General features: G+C 35.1%; 1 protein-coding gene across 1 annotated transcript in view; it reads left to right on the top strand.

The window, feature by feature from the left end:
- The window catches only part of IMPG2 (interphotoreceptor matrix proteoglycan 2), a 44,548-nt gene that overhangs the window by 14,316 nt on the left and 9,296 nt on the right, over positions 1-20,936 (top strand). The window contains 13 exon segments of the mRNA XM_072414918.1: positions 678-844; positions 1,434-1,465; positions 1,892-1,915; positions 5,803-5,835; positions 9,048-9,103; positions 12,632-12,720; positions 14,314-14,463; positions 14,625-14,683; positions 14,818-14,838; positions 15,368-15,621; positions 16,392-16,477; positions 16,832-18,754; positions 20,711-20,930. Coding sequence (XP_072271019.1) covers positions 678-844; positions 1,434-1,465; positions 1,892-1,915; positions 5,803-5,835; positions 9,048-9,103; positions 12,632-12,720; positions 14,314-14,463; positions 14,625-14,683; positions 14,818-14,838; positions 15,368-15,621; positions 16,392-16,477; positions 16,832-18,754; positions 20,711-20,930 — 3,114 coding nt within the window.

Raw genomic sequence — 20,936 nt, 5'->3', positions numbered from 1 at the left:
AATACAGAGCAGAGGTCATACACCGAATATCCGCCCACCAAATGAAGTACACAAAGGCAAAACCCCAGCAGAGTTGGGGTCACAGGCAAAAGATCAGTCCAGGCTGCATACAAATGATAGGTCAGGAACAGGCAAGGTCAGCAACAGTAAATCAGACAAAATCAAACTTCGGCACAGATTAGCCCAGGTATACGCTATGACAGGCACTGGTGACGGGAAGCAGAAAGGTTTTAAAGTCCCAGCAGCCAATAGCAGTGCAGGGCTGAGTCAGGAGCTGATCAGTCTCTAGAATCCCCTTCAGCTGTGCGCACCTAAACAAGGGATGCTGGGGATGCCATAAATCCATCAGGCTGCACATCTAAAGGGAAGCAGAGGCCGCTGCTATCTTAGTTCTCCTGGATGCTGCAAATGACAAAGCTGGACAGAACAGACAGTGTTTTATACCGCGATGGTGCACAGCACGGAGTCACCGGACTGATGAGCATCTCCTAACAATTTATTTTTTACATCATTTAAAAAACAAATCATGGAATGACAAGCATCCCAATATTGAGCATGCAACCAGTTTACTAAAATGTAGTTTTCAGGTGTGATATTGTTTTTTAGGATATATATATAAATAATATTTTCATAACATAAAGTAACAAACATCAATTTGTGCTTATATATTTGAACAGTGTGCCAAGAAACGGTCTGGGAAGTATTCAAGATCTTCTGGGACCGACTTCCGGACCAAGCTGAATATCAGAGCTGGATGCATCTATGTGAAGAGGGTACCATGCCAGTGTTTGATATAGGGGAGAACTTCAGCAAATCTGAGGACCATCACAAGTTGGTCAAACAGGTATACTGTCATAGTATAGAGATTGTCTTTTGTTATTAAAATATCTATTATAAAACCATCCTGCAGCAAGCATAAAATTATATTTACATACTTTTTAAACTTACAATTTATCCTAGTATGGGTATATTTGTAAGGTTCATTTTATTCATTTATGTTTTATTATCTTAATTTAGAATTACATCTCATAAGAAGATAAAACTGATGTGAAAATGATCACAATACCTTGGAATTAATTTATTCTTGTAATGGTGACTGTTCATCCATAGTTTTATAATTTTCTGTAAGCTAAGTGGACATTTCCTACTCCTTTTTTAAACGAACCCCATTGTTTAATGCTTGCAATGCTGTTCAGCATTGGTATATCATTGTTATTTTGTACTTTAAGTAAAGAAACCTGTATGCTCATGAAAAATCTTTACACCTATAATATAATTTTAATTAGCAATTCAATCTTATATTCTGTAGCTTAACCTGCCACTGCCAATGCAATACTGATTTGTAATATATTTATTAGTGTGAATTTTTTTAAAAAGCATTCTTTCTGCATGCTGCCACTGAGCCTGGAGTAATAATAATCATTTTCTTGCAGAAACTGTCTCTCACTAAAAATGCTGCAAGCAGGTAAGTCATAATTTATAGAATTAAAAGTGTACTGTTGCCAATAAAACGTCCCACTATGGGGTTTAAGGCTCTGATTTTTCTTACCAGCGTCTGATCTTAGTCTGTAGTGAAACTATGTGTATGTAGGCTTTTTGTTCAATTGACATACGTTTATTAATCTTTTGTCCAACAGGGAGCCTCCCTCTTTACAAGGAGGCTAATGCCATTTTAAACATTTAGATTGGTAACAATTATACAATGTGTTGGGACCAGGGATTAAACAAGAAAAGGACACATAATTACATTTACTGACACAAAAATGACATACCTGTTTCAAACGCGATCATTTCAGTATATTCACTTTATTCATAATTATTTATTTGATAATTACTGAAATTATTTTAAAAGTTATTTATTATTTATTTTTTTTCTTATTATTATTTTAAGTTCTTGCACTGACTGGACTTGTGGGTAAGTACCCTGCCTACTAATTAACTCAAGTTTCCAGATCCCTTTTTTGAGTTGATGACAATAAAATGTGAATTTGTAAGGAGTTACAGTGCACTAACTAATTTTCTGCAAAAAGTTAGGTTAGCATTATAAAGATTTTTTTAAAAATAAGTTCAATGTAAAAGAGGCGTATATCCTTCTCCATGGATTGTGTGGGTGTTCCACAGCCTTGGGGTCAGATATGAGTATACAGTATGTGAGACATGTATGTATGATGTAAACATAGTTTACGTAGTTAGTAGGATTCCACTAATTAATCATCAAGAATAGTATTTTAGGTTGTCTAGCCTGGAAGAGATAACTATGTGATCAAGTGGAGGGATAGACAGGCTTTTATAGGCAGAATTTTTTTAAAAAAGTAAATAATTTTTCTAATGTTATACAGTAAATTCCTATACCATACATAGATCAACAAGCTAATGATATACAACTACTCAACGAATGTGATTAGATACACCGATTTTCACATTTCAAGTAAAAATATCAACTTCAGTTTTTTGAAAAGGTCTCAAGTCCTGACGCGTTTCTCCCTTAGGCTTCTTCAGGGGAGGATGGAGATTGAAGTTTAACTTGAATATTAAAGATTTATATAGTCACAGTGATTCAGAGTTGATAAAAACATCTGTGACACTTCCATTGTTGCCGAGCTCACAAATGTAAAAAAAAAAAACTGTACTCCTGGTTTTCCCAGTGGGCATCCTACTAATTAATTCCAATGTTTGCCAGCCTTAAGCAGAAATATTTTAATGAGTAGGTTATGAGAGGGTCATTTGCTCATTAGCCCAAAATATTACACAAACATAAAAAAAAAAAATGCAACTAATACGTACATTTAAATATTTAATGGCTTGAAAATAAAATTTAAATAATGAATTAGCTCATTAAGCACAGTATTGAAGAGAATTCTTGTTTTATTGTATAGACACTATTGTCATATAACAGAATCTTTTTGAAAATGTCAAAATATTCATTTTAAAACATTTAATTAACTATTGGAATTCTTTTTCTGACCTAATTAACAAAAATGAAAGCAGTTATGTTTGCACAATACTTCAGTTTGTTACTGTGTCCACAAATAGTTTCATAACAATTAGGTAATGGGGTTAATAAAGGGCATCTAAAAAATGTTTTTAAAGCAGATGAAAGGGATTTGGGTGGTTATTTAGGGAACTGTGTCAGAGACAGGAGCCAATAAATTCAAGAAAAATACCAAAATGAAAGAATATAAAGCATGGTAAACAGACAATAGACTCAATTCACTTAAAACACCAGAAAGTTGACTCAAAATATTTATTCACAAAAATCTGATTTTTTTCAATAACAATCTTTTTCAATTTTTCAATCTGGGGCATATTTTGAAGCATTGTACTTGGCATTCACCAAACATTTACAGGTGGTGTACACATACACTTCCAAATGACAATTAGGAATATAATTCATTAAAGTATATTGTTTTGAAGCCGTACTCAGTTAATCCATGTAAGCAGAATTTAGTCTAATTTAAAAAAGCTATTTACTTGTCAAAAAGCCATAATCCCATGCTAAATAACACACCACCTGTTAAATAGCAAAGATGGCAAGAGCCTTTACAAATGTCTACACCGTGTATAGCCAGAAGAAAGAGCTTACTCAGCTTTTACAGAAGATTTGTCTGAATTGGGGCTCTAATATATTTTAATTTGACTTTAGATATATTGAAAGCAGTATGGGAGACAAGAGGGCACCTTAGTAAGCATGCTAAGCACTGGCACTACATCTCCTAGAAACCTCAGTAACTGTGTGTCGATCTTTTTCCCCAAAGTCATACGAAGTTGCTGCTTTGTCACTTGCCAGAACAAGTATTGCATTTGGGAGATTTTTTCTCCACTCCTGTTGTGATAACAAGATAACAACATTTCCCATTTTTTTTTCACTTAATCTCCTTCCCCACTCTATCCAAAGCTAGGAAAAAATGTTTTTCAGGAACTCTAGCAACTAAAATCATTGAACTCTTAGATTGTAAGCACCTCTTGGCAGGGTTGTCTCTTCTTCTTGTGTCATTGTCAGTATCTGTCTGCCATGTGTAACCCTATTAAATGTACAGTGCTGCTTAATATGTTGGCGCTATAAAAAAAACTGTTTAATATAATTAATAATAATAACAAAAACAATTACAAAATTATTTTTTTTTTATTTGTTAGCCAAAAAACGGATCAATCTGTGCCATTGGTTCTGCAATTTTGACACCTTTATTGAACAGTACAGTTCACATCACTGTAGCAACATAAAACTTGGTAGAGGAGACATACCTGGGATGTTAATCAGACAGTGAAGCAGCAGTAGACTCATGAGGTCATCTGATGTTCACTCTTGTTTCCCCTCCTCTCAGCGCACCTACTGTGAGCAAATATGCACTGCAGCACCACTCACTGACTAAGAATTCTTGCCCACCTGTTCTTAATGTGAGCATTGCTGTTCAGGGGAGCATATGAAAATTGAACAAAACATATGTAGGCACTTTCACCAACTACATTTAATACCACATTTATTAATCAATTTACATTTTGGTAATTTGGTAGTAGCTCAAAGTTTAACCATTTTCTTCTTATGTACCTGCAAGTATAATACCCTTACTGTATCATAGATGTGCTGCTTTAAAAATATTTTGGTAATGGGAAACATGTAAAATGCTTACAGAAATTCATCCATGATTACTGTACTTACTGCATTGCATAGGACTTCTTCAGTCACTGTACTATACTGCATTAGGGCTTTGTAACCCCAAACCACATCCTCAATTACAGATAGTATGTATTCAAATGTGTAACTTTAAATCAGTTGGTTACCCTCCATTAAAACTGTGAATTTCGCCTGTCAGTCCCCTCCTCCGAGGAGCAAAAGAAAATGCTACTGCACCCTGTGGACCTCTGTCTTCTAGCTTCTCCAGCCCAAGTCCCTCCCAGTGATATCAACTAACACCGATCTAATAAATTCAAAAAACTAAAACACACCAAACAATCACACAGTCTAACACATATACTATACATCAAACACTCCCCTACCTAGGCTCTTTCTGGAACTTTAACCAAGGAAGCTTAGCCCCAGCACTGTGTGTTCTGGTTTTACATTACCCTCCAATCCCTCTCCTCTGGTTGTCAGGTGGACTGAATCTGACAGATGGATCCAAGTCATTTGACCTCTAACTAAGATCAGTAACGATTTTCCTTTCTGCCCTCTGCCACTCTAACAATCCAGACAGTAGGAGTAAAATAGATAACACAGGTGAATGCAGCATTCAGTTCATTATAACATCAGACCCCGACTTTCTGGCCCCATAGGTGTAATATTTACACTCTTTCATATTTGTTTAACATTTAAACATTATTTTATATTTTGTATATTAAACATATGTAATAGAAAGAAATAGAAGAAATGTCTAATTGTATGATGGTTTTTCAAATTGTTTGAGTTATGGTCTTTCCTTATTATGTTACATGTAAGATTTTGAGGTTTGTTCAGCATAGGTGTATAAATATATGCCTTATATGTAAGTACTTTTCATTTATTTGATTTCATTTTAACTGGTCTGCAATGTGGGCTGATATTGGGTGTAAATTGAAAAATGATTTAGGGGTTTGACTTTTGTTGGTCATAGCTATTTATAAACTTGTATTTTTAATAAAATTCATTTTTAGATGGATCAAATGTCACACTACCGCATATGAGTTTTATTTGTTGTTGATAATTTAGTTGCAGCACATTTTGATATAATGATAGCTGTTAGAGAGTGAATTATTGTTCTTATACTGAATACATACTTCTGCAGCATTAAGTTTAGTCCTCTCTATCTTATTTTAACTAATGTTCAGCAAAGGTTTTGCTCCATGGGTTCACCGCTGCAGGTAAGCAGGAACCTTAGTCCTCAAAATAACTTTATATACAGTCAGATCTTAGTGCTTCTAGCAAGTACATTTTGGGGGCTCATTCACATAGAGATGCAATTATAGCAACTACGGTGAGCATCTGATAGCATAAAACTGTATGTGAAAAACGTTTATTTTAATAGATAGTTTCACCATAGTTTCACCTGAAGTTTTAATTAACTTGAATTGTAGTGGGTCCTTTAATTAATGTATTAGTACATACTGAAATCCTTCCTATTGCATTAGAAATGTTTCAACAATGCAACACAAGTGTCACTATTGTATGTTTTTATGTAAATGAGCCTCTTGCTTGCCATATGCTTAAAATATTAAAACCATTACTTTGTACAGTCTTTACACAAATCTAAGTAAAGATTAAAAGGTGTTTTCACAATGATGGATCTTTAGAGCAGTGGAGGGTTAGGCTCTTTAAAGTGCTCATAGAAACTGGTTGCTCAATAATTCCAGAATGTTGAAATGATACTGGTGATTCTGCTGTTACTTCCGCTTAAACAGCAGAAAGTAAGAATAACATCTAGAAATTGTAGAAGCTGTCAACTTGTAGTTAATTTCACATTCTCCAAACAGGGATACTCATTTACACATGCATACTGGTAAGGGTGTAGGTGTTTGTATATTGTTTATGGTTTATGCATTTAGAGTTGTGTTACGTTAAAGTGGAACTAAACTCACATTGCTCGCCTCTCCCCATTCCCTCTTCAGCCATCGGGATTGGCCAGGCTGGGATAATGCAATGTTCATTAATTTCCAGCACATGCATAGGGAGCTGGGAATGGGGGGTACCCTGTGCAGTGGCAGCTTTTTGCCAGCAACTGGGAGCAGTCAGGAAGGTACAGGGAATGCAAAAGGGACATTGCCTATGCCTTTCTGCAATAACTGCCTGATCATGGATCATAGTCCCACTTTAAATGATACCTGTACTTTATAACTATGTTGGATCTTTTAATATATTCAGGAGTACCAACTACCTCTGTAAATATAACCTATCACCACCACCTTTTTTATGTGTTGAGAATGCCACATGGCCACAAATATGTCACCAACCTTTAGACTGGCCAGTCTTAGTATAGGGGTAAATGTCATATTTATACATTTCCGGTCTTATTTAAATCATACACTGATTATATTTAATGTATAAATATTATAAATTGTACAAATGGTAAAGTCCTTTATTATTTGTTCAAAAGATTCAAGGAGTAATTTATTGGGATTCAAAAAGTAAAGCAAGCTTCATGTACTGTACTTTCAGCAGGTGGATTATTTAGTGTCTTGTATCTATAGGATAGCACATAGGGTTGCTTGTACTATGTATCCACATTATTAATTCAGATTCCTGAATTAGTGAATCTTAGTATAGATTTAGCCTGTACCTAGTTTAGTAATGTAATCGAATCATAAAATGTAAAACTTCTCTGCAACTGTTTACCAGTATGGCTATTTTTATTTGTATTTTTTAAATAAGAGGCACAGTTATTGCTACTAGTAATATATAATCAATAGCAGTAACACAAGACTAACAGTCATCCATTTATTGTTTTAATCCTTCTGCGGCTCCTTACAATTCCCCTGGTAATCTGATGTATTTATCAATTATTGTAAAACATAAATCTTAATCTTCATATAACTGATTTTATGGTTTTTGAAGGAAGAAGTAAATGGATTGTTCTAATTCCATTATACTTTTTGTTAGTAGTTAGACAGCACTTAGAACAAGTTTGCTGTAAAAAACACAAACATTTTTTGCCTCCTAAAAAAATCATCACTGTGTATAAATATTATGTGATACTCAATTTTATACAATTTTAATGTAATGTTAGAAGTGCATTTTACTCTGTGCATAGTATCCATTTAACAGACTAGGGTGGAATAAAATCCTGCACATACTGTAATGTGTTTCTAGGCATAATTAGTTTGTGCTGATCATAAGACATAGTTATAAACAAATATACAAATAATGCAAGTGTACATATACGATGCACAATGAATATGTGTTTGGAAAATATAGGTATGCCATTCTGAAGTTCCTAAAGAAGCAAAGGTTTCACCTATCCATATATAATCTATAACGTGTACTGTCTCTGTTACTAAACATTTACTCTTTGGCTTGTGAAGAAGCCAAAAATCAACAACATGATCACTGAAACGGGTTAGTTAAGCCTCACCAAAATCAGGAAAGGAAGTCTTGACTTTGATAATATGCCTTTATTGTCAGTTCATATACCTATATATGAAAGATATGAGGAAAATATAAAAATAGAACCTTGATATTAAAGCCTGCTGGGTGAAAAACATTAGAGGATTTGTATTTGGAGATGTAGTTAGTATCAGTGACTGCTTGTAAAATTTACGTGGATTTTCAGTAATTGTTAGTTTTATTTTGAATCAAGACCTTTATATAAGCTGTATCTTCTGAAAGTACTTGTTACTAAATGTTTTCCCAGATGAAAGAATATGGATAAAGCATATTTTATACAGTTATTGAGAGAGAAAGTGCAAAATACAGTATATATGTGTATACTGAAACTATATGCATTGACATTTTGTGATTGAGGTGAGTTTTGCTGATTTCAACCATCCAATCATGCGTAAGCAACAATCATGTTTTTTACAAATCCTTGCATGTGATTGAGTAGTCTTTGCAAAGTGAATTTTCACTGCATCAATTAAGGTTAAACCCCTTTAGTAAATCAAGACCACTGTACTGAAAACACTAGTTTAGTTTTTGCAATGCATAGTGGACATAATGCAATATATTTTAGTTTGATTTAGTTACTTTTTTAGCTGGAGTTTTATAGGAGCTTTATATTGAAAAAGGGATATGTAGGCATTCGCTTAAGGCAGCACGAAGACCAGAAAAAAGCCTACTTCATCACTTTATCACATTCTTACTGTAAGATTTTATATATTTCACTTAATATTTGCTTTTTTAAAGGAAGAGGCAAAATATTATGTTTCAGTCTAGTGAAACACATTTTTAGTAAATAGAAAAGTTTTAAAGATAAGTTAGCCAAAAAATTAAAAATAATAAATTTGCTATGTTTTTTTAAAAAAATATGTTACTGTTTAGTTGTGGTGCTATTGGTTATGTATTGGTTTCATGTATTATGTTTGTATGGCAAAAAATTATTTTAAAATGTATGTTTCGTCATAAGTTTCTTTCATGTTTTCAGTTCCAGTTTAGATGCAACATCAGCCAGTTCAGCACCAGAAACTACCACTTTTCGAGGTATTTATTTATCTTTATAATACAGTATTTACTAGTGCCCTATACAGCTATTCAATTACCATTTCATGACCTTTCACATACATACTCTAACTATATTTAATATATGATCATTTCTAACAATATCGAGAATCAATTCATGCATAGGGCACGCTCCCTGGTCATTTCCCCCTGCATGAATTAGCAGGACGTTGGCAGGCCTATCTAAACGAGCAAACGTGTGTACTTCAAGAATAGCCCATCCCAGGAATGCTTATCCACAGCACCTGTACTACGTCCCGCTGCAAGCCCAATTGCTGTCCGTTTGGTCGAACATCTGCCCTCTGTGCTCCCCAATATAGAAAAGAATGTCCCAGAAACCATATTAGACACTCCACCACATCTGTAAGGTAGAACAAACAAAACTAGTTCCAGCATATCCACCCATATAAACGACACCCCTTCAACGCTCCTCCCCTGACACCACAAACCCCCCTTTAACCCCCACTCTTCCCTCACAACAACTGAGGGTGAATATATAGCTGGAACCTATTTGAGTTCCAACGCCCTATCCGCTTTATAACCTCAGGGCTCAGTCCCCACCTGGCCGCCTCCATGGCCACCCCAATCCTAAAGGAATGTGAGGAATACTCACCCGCATTCCTGCCAGTTGCTACCACGCATCTCCTGAAAACGGACACAAACTGGAAACGCGTCACAAACGACCCCTTGTCATGAATAAAGAAAGGGCCGTTCCCCTCGAGGCCGAACCTGAAAATTCTTACCCATAGCCTTAACTGGGCAAACCTCAGAACCCCTTATAGCGCCCAACACCAGCCGCGCACCCCTACCCAACTAATCCAATTTCTGCGAACCCACACCACCACTCTGCTCTCCTCCAGGCGCACATCCCCCCATTGCAAACCCCCCTGACCTGGACTTGCTAGGACAGACCACTTCTGCAAAAACCACAAAACTCTACGTGCCCCCATCTACTTAAACAGAAAAGCCAAGGCAGATAATTTTTTTACTCCTAGCCCCACCAGACACACCCTTTTGAAAATAATGCACCAAGAACAGCAACACCGAAGCTTCCCCACCCCTATGGACACCCCCCACCCCTTTCATTTTGTAACAATACAAACCATTCTTGCCAAGTGCCCACATAAGCATTCCACATAAACTTCCAGTATAAACTGCTGGATCAACCCGGCGATGACCCCCAGACCACTTTCTAAAGCTCCGACGGGCATGGGGTCCCCCGCTCCTCTGATGCTGGCGCCAGCTCCCGAAACCTTGACCACTGGAATTAAGAAAGAGAATCAGCGATTACATTCTCACACCCAGGCACATGAATTGCCCCAAATGAAAGGTTTAGCTACAAACACAACAATACCAAGTTCCTCATCAATCACACCACCGGGGGGGATGAAGCTGAGTTGTTATTAATAACCTCCACCACTCCCATATTGTTGCAATGGAGGCGAACCTTTCGATCCTTCAAAAACTCACCCCACAATTCCAAAGCCACATTAATAGGGAAAAGTTCCAACAACACCAGGTTTTTACATAGTCCCTGCACTCGCCATTCCTCCAGCCAGGGCTCTGCACTCCACCTCCCCCTGAAATAAGTTCCATAACTACACACCTGCTGCATCCGTCACCAGGTCCATGGCCCCATTCTCCACTGTCTTGCCCATCCACACGGAACAGCCATTGTTATTTTCCAGGAAAGTCTGCCATACACCTACCATCCTCCTGCAACATCCTTGTCAAGCGCACAAAATGCCTGCGGCTAAAATTCCTACCCATAGGCATAATCCTGCAAGCAAAATTCAACTTTCCTTAAAGCGACTGCAACTCCCGCAAGTGAATTTTGCGCATAGCACAAGCCCTCTGAACATCCTCCCTCAACTCTCCCAGCTTGTCAAAAGGATGCCTGCATTCCATCCGCCTGCAATCCAGTACAATGCCCAGGAAACACAGCTCAGTGGAAGGCAGCTCTGTTTTGTCCCCCGCCAGTGGCACCCCAAACAGCTCCGTCACCACCCACTCCACGAATGTGCTGAAAGTTTCAAATAAATCACAAGATATGGAGCACCCCATTGATAGATATTTATCCACGAAAAAGGACCCCCGCCACCCACAACCCAGTAACCTAAAACTATCCGGATGCACTGGCAACAACCTAAAGGTTGCCTCAATATCAGCCTTTGCCAAAAAACAGTGTAAGTTGCGCCCAACTTACACGGGATCTGAAAACTCAACTCCAGTAATCCCGCAGCCTTCCTATCTAGATACTTACAGAGAAAACCCAGCATGCTCTGCACCTTCACCGGCGTTGCCCCGGCTTTGACAACAGCTAGCAGAGTGGGCTCCCATTTTAGGATTGTTTGAGATGTCCAATAATCACTCTTTATACACACAATCACCCATGGTCCAGCCATGTCACATTTGTATCACATCTCCATCAAAGGGGGAACGAGGAACCTTTTAGAACAATCTGTGCCTGTTTTATCAAAGCTTGGTTCATCCCCTGATGACAAACTCATCAGGAAATAGCCACCTGCCAATTCAGACTGGAATCGCTTCACCTGCCCCTGCTACAGAACTCTTCCCAACAGATTGCTCTGGACCAGGGGTGTCAAATTGCAGCTGGCCCGCTGCTGCATTGAAATAGCGCCTTTACTACACTTCCCGGGGTCTATAGGCTCTCTGGCTATGCATGGCCCCGCATTGGACTGTTTTATAGACGCAAATAATGCTGGGAATTTTAAAAGTGCCGCTATTTTAATGAAGAGGGAGTTTCGGTGGCGGGCCACTCAATAGGATTTAGCTCCACATTGGCTGTGTCTGGCATATCCAGCACTCCCACTCAGCTGTATTTTTCCTTGCTACTCCAAGGCATGGACTTGAATGGTTGGATTTTCATAGAAGAATATTGTTATTATTATTGTTAGCCTGTGCAAAAATATTACCACTGAAATTTAACTCAGAAGGCTACAAATAGAGAAAGAGGCATAAGATTTTTTCCTAAATAAAAAAAAACAAAACATTTTTTTTATGCTTCTTTCTCTATTATAAGCTTGTTCCAGATTGAATGAGAGGGAAAACCTCTTTGTTTCCATATGAAAAGGTTTTATATCTAATGAGAAGGAAAAACTTCCTCAATTTTTTCAATAAATTACCAGGTTGGCCCGCGACTTTGTCTGAGTTTTTTTTTTTTGGCCCTCTGTGTATTTGAGTTTGACACCCCTGCTCTAGACAGAAAGTTGTGCAAAAGGCCAAAAGTACAATTCATGCAATTTTATCAGCTGCAAGAAACAAATCTCTACAAGACATTTAGAACTTCTGATTCCATTGATAAAAAGTTTAATGAAATAAAGAATCGCATTTAGATCTTTGAGGAAGGATTACCTCTAATATTTAAATGATGCCCTATTGTATTATCATAAAGTATATTAGATCAAATATTTTTGGGCATGAGCGGGTGATATTTATTGTCATCTTTTTGCTTTAAGAATGTGTTTGTGTTTTATTTTGTTCTGGAAGATGCGGCTGCCAATGTACCGCAATCATATGAAATATCCATTGAAAATTTTTCTCCAACTGATTCTCTAAAGCAACAGGAGACTGATGATGTAAGTAAACATATTTACTTTTTATTGTAACTATAAAAGGAACATAATATTATTGTAATAGATAGAAACACATCCAATGTCCTGGAGATGTATCAATACATTGCTAAAATCATATTACAAAATAGGTTTACACTGATTACTAAGGGTTTATGCTAGCCATGCATCATAATATTTCTGACTGATTAGACAAAAACATTGAAAATAATTAAACATGAAAAATGTTTCAGTGATGATTTTCAGTCAAAATTTGGGTGGAAAGTTGATGAAAAATGTATTGAACAAGGCACTTTTTTGGGCTGGCCAATACTTGTAGTATTCAATGTACCATCATTATTCTTGGTTTATATGTTGATTGCAATTTTAAACAAGAATTGCAATGTGTATGCCTATGATTAGAAATATATTGTATTTATTGTATATATTGTGCAGTGGTAAACCTTAGTATAATTAACTGGTAATACAATAAAAAGTTGCAGTAGGCCCTTTTGACTTCTGAGTTCCACAATTGTCGATTAAAAGGGTATTAGCAAATAATATACCTTATACAAAATTATTTTTACCAGGCTCTTTTAGCAGTTAAAAAAAAATAATAGTGTTAACCAGAAAACATTTCTATTCAGGAATTTCTAGCACTAAATATTGTAACTGCTGGCCAAATAAATCAGAGGGTTTCGTCCAGGATGACAGGTACATTTGCCCCAGATACAGGTTATACGCAAAGTATTTTTCTGTTTAGTTAGCTTATTGCTGTGGCTCTGTCTTGGCTGCTGAGCTGGGAGGAGGTCCTAGGGGAATTGGGAACTGTGAGTAAAGACACAGACCATTGCAAAAGATATATGCTTAGGGCCTTAGAGTCCTGAACAACACTAGGTTGGGCTGGATTGCTAGTTAAGGGAACTAACAGTGAGTTAGAGGCCAAGTGGCCAGGCTTTCTTTTTGCTGTTTGTTTTATTTTGCCTGTTTTGTGTGCAAATAGTGTTAAGTGAAATAAACCTTTGATGCACTTAAAACCTGCTGGCCCTGCTTTCTGCTTGAAACATCCCCCGTTGCTACGGGCGATCTCACAATATGTATACTGTTAAAAAATGACAAGGGGTTAGGTGGTATTTGTAAGTATTTGATGTTACAAGTTTTACTGAAAATACATAGAAAACACTTATGAACAATATTTTTGTGCAATTTGTATCCTAATACAGATTATAGTCTGGTTAATTGTTACAAACTAGGAAAATGTTGGAGTTTAAATGATATTGTCTATTGGCTAAGTTATATAGTATAAGTTATAAAAGATTAATAAATAAGAAAGGAACCAAATTGGTACCAAGAGCTTGCATTTTTATATCAATAGGTTTTTATTCACAATTTTGAAGCTTGTATTTTTAATTACTTACGTTACCCAAGAATAAACATGGGTACAACTTAGATTTTCAAATCTATAGTATTAATCAATGGTTGGCATAGTATAAGACTACTGCAGTTTATATATCCATACTCTGGGGTGAGATTTGGGTATTTTAGGTTTTTTGTTTTTATGTGATGGGTGAACTAAAAAGGTAAAATGATCTTCTCTTAACTGACAATATATTCTTTCAGCAGTTGGACAATGAGATTTTTAAAGTTACACAGAGGCCAACAAGACCAGTGGACAAAATGGTTGAATTTAGCATCATTATTCTTGATCCCGTACTAAGTGACATGTCTGCAGATCAATACAAAAATTTCACAGAAAAATTTAGTACAGAGGTAAATTTATTTATTTACCTTCATCTGTCTTTTTGTCTGATTTTGTCAGCCCATGTGTTTATCTATTGTCAAAAACCCTTAAAAAAACTATGTAGTAAAGTTGTCTTTAATGAGTTTTTAATTACGGATAAATAACTCAAATTGTATATTTGCGCTTGCAGATGGAAAGTGTCTTTAATGCTTTTCCAGGTTATAAAGGCATAAAAGTACAGAATGTAAGGTAGGACTTGCTTAATTTTGATCATATACATTTTGTCAATTCCTTTATACAGTTTTCATTTATTTATTTTGTTTAAAATCATTACAATTTTCAATTTTTTATTTATTTTTAATGTTCAACTTATTTTCTTTCAGCCCTTCTCTACTGGATGACAGGTACTATTGCTTCTGTAACATTCATTAGTATATTTAAAGACTAGAAAAATGTTTCTCAAAGTCCACTTGGATTGGCAACATAAATTTTCAGTGCTCAAGTCTAACTTCTTTAGATTTACGTATCTTTACTCATAATAAATGTGTGCAAACTTATCACTTAAAAGTATAGTAGCAGTTCAAGGATTTATTAATGATACCTTTGGTAGCTAAAATGTGTTTATTATTATTATTAGTTATAACTAAAAGAAAGAACCCTTTTTTATATTGTCTACTGCTAACCCTTTATTTTTTTTTGGTGAAAATTAGTAGTTATTTAACGATGGCAAAAATATGCAGCACACAGGGGTCCTAATAATTCCCAGATTATTCACAGATCTGTAAGGTTCCCTTACCCATCAATATTCAGAAATTGTCATAGGTATATATATTAAGCGTTAAATTGAAATACTGTGCTTTGTTTTCTCATTGTTAAACAACTACTGATATATCTTTTCTTATGAAATCTGTTTATACACTCTGTTAATTGCAGATTTGTTATGGATGTCCGGTTTGCTGTCATTTTTGATGTTGATGCAGATGCCATCCAACATGCAACATTGGACCTAATGAATCTACATTCTAATAAAATTGAAGATACTTCCTTACATGATATTGAAGATAATCCAACAGCTGTTTATACTGTCAGTAGCTTTACAAATTTTATACAAGATGGTCTTAGCAAGCAAATATATAATGGAGAAAATACACTTAATTTTGACCCTGAATCACTTCAGCTTATCAATGGTAAGAATAAATATTTTAAATGTATATAATTTCTTTTAGTATTACTTTGATAAAGCATTATATTTAATACTATTAAAGGGCAAGCAATATAAAAGCAATAATTTTGCCATTCACTATATATTTTATAAAAACTATGATATTTTCTCTTTTTTTAAGGCTTTCATAAGCATGCATAATGCAAGGCACAATAAGTAATGTAAAGGACAGGAAATGTATTTAGTACACTAAGAATTGGGGTTTATTTATAAAGCAGTGAACCTGATATTAACTGAAACATTTCCTGATGGAGATTAAATTAATGCCATTTAAACACATGCAACTGGAAGATTCTTTACCAGTGAATCTCAGATTCACTACTTAAATAGAAGTACATAAGAATAACTTAAGAATTTATATTCAAAACCAATGACACATGCCAGTGTAATAAATATTGTAATAGTATGTTATAACTGAAGCATTTTATCTCTTTCTTTATATAATATTATATACAATTGCCAAAGCAATTTATAGACACTTCCATATGCCACAATATATACTTTTTTTTCTTGTACTCACAATAGGTCTATTATCTGTAGAAGTAATCTTGTGTGCAAAAAAAAAAAATTTGAATAAATCAAAAATATATTGTCTTCTTGTATACATACACAGGTCAACGGTTATTGAAAACACTGAAATCACTGAATTTATGGAAATCTAAACATTGTTTGAGAAGTATTTTTAAACAGTCTTGTATTGTTTTGTATAATTATTTATTTTTTTTTTTTTTTTAGTAAAAGATGTTACATCACATACTTACAAAGAATGGACATTAGTCACTGAAGAACAAAGCTTTCCCATTCCTTCTACAGCAGATGTTGTAAGTATGATCATTTACAATCCAACTACATTCCATCACATGACTTGCTATTACAAATCATCATCACAATACAAAACTATGCAGAAAAGATGCAAAGTGACAATGTTAGTGCAACAGTATTCCCTCTTCTCTCTAATTCCGATATAAGATTTGTTGCTGAGAGCAATAGTCATAGTCAATCCCAAAGTTCTCCCTTATGAGGATAGATAAACAGAATAAAATGTAAGATTCTGTCCCTGCCTTACTTTTTCATGCTCATGTCTGTTTCTACATATGAGATAACATTTCATGATACCTATTTATCTGTGTAATGTTTTATTATACTCATTTAATATGTTATCCATGTGATTTTAGAATAATGCTTTGAAAGCTGAATGGCTCCCCACTGATTTTTCAACTATAAGAAGCGCTTATGCAGTAGAAGAAACCCATGATGAGTTGGAGCCTAAAACCCAGTTTGCTTTGGAAGCAGAAAGCCCCGTTGTTACAGAAGATATTGTTTATAAGGATCATTTTTCTACAAGTTCGGAGTATAGGCTTACTACACCAGCAACTGCTGCACACTTTGTTCAAAGTACATCTTTTGCCTCAGTGGAATCTTTATTATAGCTTGTCACTACTTCAACACAAGACTCAGATATTCAAGAAGAATCTGGGGATAACGATATGTCATTGTATATTCCCACTACTACTGGTGGCTCATATCCACCTGTGTTTGAAGATATATCATTGCCAGAGAAAGATGACATTATTATTACCACCAATCTTCCACCAACTGCTACTATACCATGGGCTGCTGAGCACTATTCAGACATTGTGACGTCTGCAATAGCTGCAGAAGAGCCATCATTAGGTGAACCTACTTTAAGTAGTTCATCAATCTATTCTGAAAGCACTGAAACAAATAGTGATGATTTCATACCACAAGTAACGGCAGCAAACGGTGACAACCTACTGTCACAAGTGACTGCTGAAAGCAAGTCGGAAACTGCTGAAATTTTGGTAGAAGATAATTTGCTACCTACTAAAATAATCACGGAAACTACAATACCTGTTGATGAAGGTTCAGGCTCAGGATATGATGGTGTGAACAAAGAGACAAAACCTTTGACCACAATAGAGCCCCTTTCTCCCTTAACAGTACAATCAATAGATGTAGACCTAACTGAGGTAACAAGAAGCTACAAAGATCTTATTGAAGAACATTTTACTGATAACCTAGTTGATCAGTCTATTAGTTTGACTACCACTGAATTACTTCCTACTTTAAGACAGACCTCAAATTATTTTGATGTTTCTCAAAGTACAATTGTTACAGAAGAAATAAAAAATCAGCCTGTTTTGCTGGAGACTGCAACAAAGCTTCCATCTGTATTGTCTACTCGAGAACACTTTAATGTAGAGCAGTCTGTGCAAACACTACAACCTTCAGTTACCAATGGACATACAGTTACGGAAGAAGATATCAATGTTGATAACTCACTGGAAAGTTTAGCTTCTGAAGACACTGCTAGCACTCTACAGACATCACAACCGCTATTCCATACAGACGTTGCAGCGGACTATGATACATTGATGATTACACAAACTTCTATTTCTAATGAAATAGAACCAATAAAACCACATACGCCAGTCCAAAACCTCAGTTTAGTTACAGCAACTAATGCAAATACTTATCAAACTATGACAGGTTCTGACAAAAACACTGTTATTACATCAACAACTAATCTTAATTTAGAAAATTATTTATATTTTACATCAGTTTTACCAAGTAAGCCTCAGGATGAGCTGTCAAATACCATCCCTAGCTTGGAAATTATAAAGCTACATCCAGACAGTCACTTTGAATCTGTAGGTGAAAGTAATATAGATAACATTATTCCTATGATACACAGAGAGGAAGTTATTTCAGATCCAGTGCAGCCAGAATCACATCCAAGTGAAACATCTATAGGTCCAACAGGTCCACTGATCAAAGATGTAGAGGTCACAATGGATGTACAGGACATATCTTTGGAGTTAGATCACATGAGTACAGTTTATTTCCATCCAGACATGAGTCCGGAAGAGAGAAGCATGGTGGCAAAGAAGATGGACTCTACAGACTTGTCCAGTGTTGTCTTTTCCACTCATGAGAGTGGCATGAATGATTCTGCACAAAGACGAGCACTTGTAGTATTTTTTAGTTTGCGTGTGACAAATATGATATTTTCAGAAGATTTGTTTAATAAAAACTCTCCTGAATATAAATCTTTGGAACAACGATTTTTAGAACTGGTAAGTTTTAACTTTAGAATAACTGTTGAATGATTTCATTTGTATACCTTAGACAACATGGAAAGACTATTTAACAACATTCATAGATAAATCTGTAAAAACATAAAATTAAGTATATCTAATGATATTCAACATTTTGCCATTTCAGCCACAAATATAGTTATCTCATCGGGGTCTTTTTCATTTGGCATCAATGTTGTAAATAAAAGACAATGAAAATCCATGCAGAAAAAGCACACAAGATGGAATGTGTGCTCTTGAACATACTCTGCAGCAAGTTGAAGTTCTTTGAATGATCACCACTACTACCAGCAGTGGTCATTTACTGAAATTGTTTAACTGTTATAAAGATTAATTGATACAGCAGCTGACAGAAGCTCCTGCAGTTAAAGAGACTGATGGCTCTTTTTTATTATATTCATTAATATTTTTTCTCTGCATTTTTTTATAATTTTTTTCTGTACCACTACAAAAAGAAAATATGTAAAACGAAGAACAAAAACTTTTTTGCAATAAATTTGCAATGCTTAGTACTAGAAATGTAATATAAGACATAAATGTAATTAAATATGTCTGAATTATTTTCTTAAAACAATACCAGTAAAGACAGATTTTTTTTGATTTATGGTTGATAGTTAAACTAGATAATAAAATAATCTTTACAAGAAATGCCTTACCCCCCCCACAAAAAAACAAAATAAAAAACAATGAATTCCTTTATTTTCTTAGGTAATATGGTAATATTAGGTAAATAATAGGTAAAAAATATTTTGTTAAATGGACAGCCCTATAAAACAAATTTTAAAAAGTTGTTCTGGCCCATAGGGGGTATAAAGCTACAGGATCTGAATTGGTTAAAATGAAAGTGAACTAATGAAGGGTAATTTCCAACACACAGCTAGCTTCCTGTACTCCACAGATTAGAGTTCACAGAGGAAAACTACCATCCTTTACTTTCTTTAAAAACTACATTGTTATGAAATTTTACATTTTTATTTTTTTAAAAAGTGAGAGTTAATACTGACTTCTACTGACAACCATGCATTTTTTTATGCCAGTGGTCCTTTAGGTGAAAGTTATTTGCAGCCGTTCAAATTGTAAAGACCTCCAAAAAATAGGATTCATAAAATGGATTTATATAAGCTTTATCTGACCTTTTAGCCATGCATTTATTTTTTACATTACATGGTTGCCCTAAATCTTCACCTTTTGGACAATGTAAACAGAAGCATTAATAAAATAGTGCTTATTTCTTCTTTGGGAAGTGTCTCTTTCTACCTCTCAGGAGATGTCTCTTTAACCTGCTTGTGCTAGATATGAGTCACCAGTGAGGGAAACAGTCATCTGGATGCTCTGTTACACTGATTGACAAACTCTTCAATGCAAGCTGTAACAGTAGAGTGGGAAAAATGAAAGCATATTATGTATATTACTTCTCTTTTACAGAATACCAGCTTTTGTTGGGCACATTTATGAGATATAATACAAATACTAAATTACCCATTATGCAACTGAGGTTGTATTAAACATGCCTTAGATCTCTGAAAGTTCACAGGAAAATGTAGATCTTTTTGAAATATAGAGCTACAGGATGATGGCCTTATCCTTGCATGTTACTCATATTTATGCATTTTTCAATGTATATTAAATGTTTGATTGTCTCTAGAACAAAAGCTGGTAGAAATATTTAATACATTTTCCCAAAACCCTTCTAGAATAGACATAGTAGACCTAGGTTTAGAATGATAAGATTATTATTTATTAGAATTGTATTATTATATTTTATTACTAATGCATGCAGTTTTAGTAGAATAATCTAGTTTATGTGTTTGGATATAAAGCCTTTGCTTACTTAGTCTTGAATAGCCTTCTGCAATTATGCACTTAAAAATCTAAAAGTCAATTTTGTAAAATTTCTGTTGTACAGACTACTTTTTTTCTCTTCTTGTGTTTCAGCTGGTTCCCTATCTGCAGTCTAACTTAACTGGATTTCAGAACCTTGAAATATTAAATTTTCGGAATGGCAGCATCATTGTAAACAGCAGAATGAAGTTTGCAAAGCCTGTTCCACGCAACGTAACAAATGCTGTTTACATTATTCTTGAGGACTTCTGCAACACGGCTTACCAAACTATGAACCTAGCTATTGACAAGTACTCTTTAGATGTGGAATCAGGTACTG

The sequence above is a fragment of the Pyxicephalus adspersus genome, chromosome 1, assembly GCF_032062135.1.
Source record: "Pyxicephalus adspersus chromosome 1, UCB_Pads_2.0, whole genome shotgun sequence".
Taxonomy (NCBI): Eukaryota; Metazoa; Chordata; class Amphibia; order Anura; family Pyxicephalidae; genus Pyxicephalus; species Pyxicephalus adspersus.
Note: the sequence above shows the minus strand (reverse complement) of the source record. Positions and strands in the feature narration are given on the sequence as shown.